This window comes from Citrus clementina, unplaced genomic scaffold (assembly GCF_000493195.1).
Source record: "Citrus clementina cultivar Clemenules unplaced genomic scaffold, Citrus_clementina_v1.0 scaffold_2, whole genome shotgun sequence".
NCBI lineage: Eukaryota > Viridiplantae > Streptophyta > Magnoliopsida > Sapindales > Rutaceae > Citrus > Citrus x clementina.
Window position 1 is genome coordinate 5,106,436 of NW_006262688.1, and position 6,591 is coordinate 5,113,026.

At 33.3% G+C, this 6,591-nt stretch overlaps 1 protein-coding gene across 2 annotated transcripts; it reads right to left on the reverse strand.

Moving 5' to 3' along the window:
- Positions 1 to 2,231: 2,231 nt before the first annotated feature.
- On the reverse strand, positions 2,232 to 5,798 carry LOC18053012 (delta(12)-fatty-acid desaturase FAD2). Of its 2 annotated transcripts, none has more exons than XM_006445856.2 (2): positions 5,625 to 5,798; positions 2,232 to 3,614 (listed from the first exon to the last, which is right to left on the reverse strand). In XM_006445856.2, exon 2 carries the CDS (start codon positions 3,586 to 3,588, stop codon positions 2,449 to 2,451), a length of 1,140 nt encoding a protein of 379 aa, XP_006445919.1. In that variant the 5' UTR covers positions 3,589 to 3,614; positions 5,625 to 5,798; the 3' UTR covers positions 2,232 to 2,448. The 2 variants fall into 2 exon arrangements, with proteins under 2 accessions (XP_006445919.1, XP_024045815.1); XM_024190047.1 differs by lacking the exon at positions 5,625 to 5,798 and adding an exon at positions 3,752 to 3,853.
- Between the last annotated feature and the right edge of the window lie 793 nt (positions 5,799 to 6,591).

Here is a 6,591-nt window from a genome sequence, read left to right on the forward strand (position 1 = left end):
TGTAATAGCATCACTATTCTCTGCGAAATGATAGATTGATTGTGCATCTGTATCAACTCCGTAGAATTCAACTCGTGAATAACCATAGATCCAGAATTTCTTAATTCTACTTTTAATTTAAACCAATAAGAAATGAATACATTTAGACGTTGGCTCTTCTAATTTTAATTTATGCTCAAAATTGAATTCGATGTTTTTTCTTTAATTAGTCTTTGGTGTCTCTAACTTTTCTTTAAAGGTAATTACATTTACCCCCGAAGTTAATTTGATGTAAGTACATTTTTAGTTGATATATTTTCAAAGGAATACAAATGCTTTCTACACTCTAAAAGATAAAATAGAAGCCCCCTTAGATAACCTTTAGTCCATATAAATTTCAGATTAATCACACAAAAAAATTGATAAAAACATTAACTGTTTGTTAAACAAATAAAATTTTTCTTAAACTATTTATGCGGCAGACAACAAAGTATTCACTGTATATGATTTATATAGGCAAGAATTTAATTTTTTTTGCAATGCCAGATATACCAAAACAATTTACCAAATTTTTCAGTGTATTGATCAATTGCAGATGTGGCAATATAAGTTTCTTCTTAATATAGAAGAAGGTCTAATTATATATTAATTAACGCTGAGTTGTTAAATGTAAGTTTATTCTTAATATAGAAGAAGGTCTAATTATATATTAATTGACGCTGAGTTGTTAAATGTGAAACATATAAATCTTTCTATATGTCTACAACTCTACATAGATTCCGTAATACTGAATTGTTTAAAATTTAAGTATGCATGCACAAGAATAATCAAGACTATTAATGCTTGAACTATTTATCGTTTCACAATTTTACTTTTATTCTATCGTTCTCTACTAACCAAAATGATTCAAAAAAAAATAAATTACTAAAGTTCTTTTTAAGTTATTGGTTGAAAATTTCTTGATCCCATTAGAGATATTTTTTTTTTCCACTATTGTTTGATCAACACTAGCATGTGGTAGTCGATTTCAGATGTGCTAGGTTCAAGTTTCAAAATTTCAAACCAATCCAAAGTGTTTTTATAAAAATTAATCGCGGCACTTCCATTAAAAGTTGTAACAGATAAACTTGAGGATAAAAATTGAAGGGCTATTGCACAAAAAAAGGTATGAAAAATATCATCATTAATTTATCACGTCCCGACTCATACATTTCTTATATAACTTTCCAATGGCTCAGAATTATTTGCCTCAGTTTTTCAAAGCCTTTGTTGGTGATGGTTGTTTAGATGTGTTTTGTCTATATAATTAATTATTTGCCTCAGTTTTTCAAGGCCTTGATAGGTGATGGTTGTGTGGGTGTGTTTTGTTTGCATAATTATTAATTCTTCATATCTGTATATATATAATTTTTTTTAAGCGTGAACATCTGCATTTTATAAAATTATAAAATAAGGATATTATCATTCGTATATTCTATATATGCTCTATTATAAAAAATACTACGACATTTTGAGGGTGTATCAATTGTCCATCATCAATTGACAAAAATTATCTGTCAACCACCAAACCATTAACTACCATTTGAAAGTTAACAGAATTATAGCCAATTAACTATTTTACCCTTAAAAAGTATCACTTATATACCCTTAAATTCTTTTATTATTACTTGTATACCCTTAAATTATCATTTGTATCATATGAAAATACCAAATTACCCTTCTGGCGTTATCCTATTTAAACGATAAGTAACGATTTGATGGATGACAGATATATTTTGTCAACTCAAGATAAACGATTGATACACCCTCAAAATGTTGTAATATTTTTTATAACAGAGCATTTATAGGGTATACAAATGATAATTTCCCTATAAAATATGATCTCGATCCTTTATAATAGTAAATATATACAGAGATTTTACAACGCTGTAAAAAGAGATTTAAAACTCGGTAAAGTATAAAATTAATTATAATAGGCGCAAAGCATATATGTATATGAAAACTGATTTTTTCAAATCCTCAATGAGATATAAAAAAATGATTTTTGAAATCTAGAATACTTTCGAAGTAATTAATTCGGTTCTGATCAGTCCAAAACATTTTTTTTTTAACCTCAAATTTGGCTGAAAAATAACTGTTAATTTTCAGTTATGGCTGTACTTTATGGAGTTCGTTGACCTTATGTATTGGCATTAAATTTGGCTGTGAAAAATAATTAACTGCATTCAACAATTCTACTATTTACTGTGCTTAGTAATTGCAGATTAGGAGAAATTTTATGTCACACACACATAATTAGAGTTCTTAAGTACTTAAAATGTTTAATACAGGACCATTACAAAGTACCAAGAGCTTTTTTTTTTAAAAAAAAATGTATTTATTTGCTGAACAACTTTGGAAACCACTGCTCAAAGAGTACTCAATTAAACTGTAACTACATCTTCATCAAACTTACCAGCAGACATGTTATCACAGTTTGTTCCTGTACCAGAAAATGCCTTTGGTCGGAGAATTCTCGTCCGGTTCTACGTAAAGACACTCTTTCGCCTCCCGCCACGCCGCCTTGTAAAAGGGCATCCCATCGAACTGGTAATACTCGCCGAGGATTGGCTTCATCGCGATTGTCGCCTCCATAGCATGGTAATGTGGCATGGTTGAGAAGAGATGGTGAGCTACATGTGTATCTGTAATGTTATGGAAGACTTTGTTCAACACGCCGTAATCTCTATCGACAGTCGAGAGAGCCCCCCTCAGCCAGTCCCATTCGGATGAGTTGTAGTGCGGCAGTGCAGGATGCGTGTGCTGCAAGTATGTGATCAGTACAAGAAAGCCATTCACAATGAGTAGCGGTACCCCATACACGCATATAAGCCAGGCCAGTCCTTTTGCCATGGCAACGCGATAGAGGACGTAAGTTGCAGCAAAGATTCCGGCATCAGAAATGTATATCTGGAGCCTCTCGCGATCTGAGTAGATGGGGCTCTTGGGATCAAAGTGACAAGCAAAACGGTCGTAGGGCCTGCCGGAAACATTCAAGGCTAAGTATAAGGGCCAGCCAAGAGTGAGTGTGACTAGAAGGGTGAGAGCTCGGCCTGGGGGGTTGTTGAAGTATTTGGAGTAAAATGGGACTTCGGACTTGGTTTTTGGGACAAACACTTCATCGCGCTCAAGGGATGCGGTGTTGGAATGGTGGCGGCGATGACTGTACTTCCATGAGAAGTATGGAACTAAAAGGGCAGAGTGCAGGATTAGGCCAACGGTATCGTCAACCCATTGGTAGTCACTAAAGGCATGGTGGCCACACTCGTGAGCAATGACCCAAACACCGGTAAGAACACAGCCTTGGAATATCCAGTAAATGGGCCAAGCAAGGTAGGCAAATGGGGAAGGGAGGAGGTGGAAGTAATTGGTGGCAGTGTAGTAGAAGAGGAAGGAAAAGGAGAGGTCGTAAACGACGTAAGAGAATGATCGGAGGAGGGAGCGCTTGAAGCAGTGGGGTGGGATAGCTTTCTTGATTTGGCTAAGGGTGAATGGAGGCTTTGTATGTGGTGCAGGCTGGATAAGGCTTTCCTTCTTCTCCCGCTGGAGTGAAGGGCCACCAGCTCCCATTGTGTTGCCTGCTTGCTTTGAAAAACCTGAAAAGCAAATGTGGTTTTCAATTGTCTAAGCCACCGTCAATTGCCGATAAAACAACATGTTCAAGTGAACAACAACCATGAAAAACAGATTAAAATGATAAGGTGAGCATTCAGCAATGGCATTGTGGTCCTACACAATAAAATTTAATTGATGGGCATTAGCTGCATATAATTCCAATTCATGTCTGTCGCCCAAGAAAACAAGAATAGCAACTGTGCATAAAATTAAACAGCATATCCTAAAGAATAACTGCCATTAATTTCATTGTCCGGCTGCCAAGAAAGGCACGCATCACATAATTTGGCCTGTGATATTCACAGGTCAACTTGAAGTTCAAAACAATAGTGGTCCACAAAAATTACTAGAGCATGTGGTGGGGCTAGAGAACTATATTAACAGGTCAAATTGAAATTGCACTGCTGCCGCCAGTGCCATTCCACATGCAAATTGCAGAAGCTAATGGGGGCCAGCTTTTGGGTCCATCTTAGTCACTCACAGTCACATCAAAATTTTGCCGATGGTAAAAATTTGTACAAGCCTTCAAAAGTTGGAACCCGACTAACTTTGTAAAATATGCCATTCTTTTCCTAATTTCAATTGATATACAATGTACGACGAACAAAGTACTAATCAATGAATCTATGAACGTTAAGTTGCACAGACTTGGCTCTTTGTTAGCCTCTTTGTAATTTCTAATGTTTCAATAGTTGACCGCCCATTTGCGACTACTACCCAGCAACTGTGCTGTGGCAACTTTATTTATTATTTTTTTAATTTTTACCACTTTTAAACAAAAATTTATATTTTAAGCCTTCTATAAACAATTTTACCCATCTCCCATAAGCTTTTTCTTGGTAGCTACAGTTTTTTCCCCCCCTCAACAGTTGTATCTCAAAAGTCATGACACCTCTTTATCAGGCCTTGAGACTAGCCGACAACATTTCAAAGTGGGTGCCATGAGAAGTCAGATTAAACATTTTTTAAGGTAAAATAATACATATATAATAAAACTTTCTGGAAAACAAACATAAATTGCATGTAAAGTGATACAAGACTCAAAAAAACGTGTGGGCACTGCATGGTAAACAAATGTGGACAATATTTCACTCATGTGAACAAGTGGAAAATATCTCCTTAATCTCATTCATATTGAAAGTTGATTTCAAATCAAGAATCGAGACATAGAACAAGAGACATAAACAGAATTAACTTTAACATGAATCTAACAGTTTGTTAATGGCCTATAATTACTCAATTTCATATTAGCAAAATTGTTTTTCCCAAAATCTCGCACTCATTATTGCTTGAAACATCTGTATATATATTTTCATATGCATCCAAGAAAATAGAATAAATAAATAGAGTCCTCCAACACAATATGGAATAAATTAAAATACGATAAAATAAAATAGTAAAAGGCCGATTTTTCCAATGAAAAGGAGATGATAAATAAAAATAAAAATAAAAAACCGAAATTCCACAGAATGCGGGAAATATCATAACTAAACAAAAATATCATAACACACACACAGAGACACACGTATATATAGAGTTAAACCTTATCAACATAGTTGAATTTCTGCGGGCTGGCTTAGATTTTGTTGTTGGTGTAATTATAGAGATGATAATGATAATGGTGAATTTTTTTCATGCTATCGTTGGATGTTTACTCCATATAATATATATATAAAAGCAAGAAACAAAACCAACCTTGAAGCCATTTTATTTTTTTAAAAAAAGAAAAAAATACAGTTCTTCTGAGTTTCGGCTCGAAATTGTAAGTATTTTGATTTTTTACATTGCTGAAGAAGCCAAAAGCAAAAGCATTTGTTAATGGATTCACAATCATCCGAATAAACCAAACACAATGCAACAGAAATTATACACAAATATATATATATATATATATATATATATATATATATATATATAAAGATGGTGATAAAAAGATCTAATTCAACATATGCAATATATGTATGTAACATGCATGTCAAAGAAAAGGGTACCTTTTTAAAAAAAGAAAAAAAGAAAAAGAAGTGCTTTCCCTAGAAGCACTTCTTGCTGAGAAGAAGCGCTTTTTTCTCTCTCCTTTTGCCTTCTTCTTCTCCACTCACTCTCTCTCTCTCTCTTTCTCTGTCAATGCGCGTGTGTGTGTATGAGTTGCCCTTTTGGTAACTCTTTTTGAGTTGGCTAGTAGTTTGCAAATGGGGGGGGGGGGGGTCTATATAAGCAAAATTGCGCAAATTCATCTGCATTTGTTGACACGTGTTTGATTTTTATAGGGTATTATTGACACGTACAAGTTGGGAGTTGCAATTTGATTGATGATTCATCAAGAACTAGTCGTAAAGGAACGGTCATGATCTTGCTTGAGTTGGTGAGGTTCACTCTGGCAGATTGCAGTTGATGTGTTTTTTTTATTAAATCACGAACTCTTGTATAAGTTTATCTTATAAAAATTGATGTGATATTAATTTATTGATTGAATAAAAATATATAATAATATAAATAAATCATGTGGGCCAAGAGATATTTAATTCAGTTAATGAATTAACGTCACATCAATTTATATAAAATAAATTTATATAAGAATTTATAACTATATCATTACTCTTTTTTATTTAATGATCAATCTCACCATTACTTGATTTTTTTTTTAAAAAAAATAAACATGTAAAAACATAGTTTCCTAGCTTCAGCATTTATTTTTGCATTAAAACTTTACTGGAAATTTTTCTATGAAATGTACGGAAAAATTATTGAGATGCACTTATTGCTTTCATCGATATTTTTTGTCCAGCCAACATCGACTTTAAATGTAAAATTAAAAAAAATTATACATAAACGGTTTGAATTAGTTTTCTCAAACTTATAACGTCTGCAAAATTCTTTCATAAAAAAATACAATGGTTAGTGTTTATAGATTATACAAATATACTTCTTATGTATTTGTTATCCAAAGGGTGTTTTAAG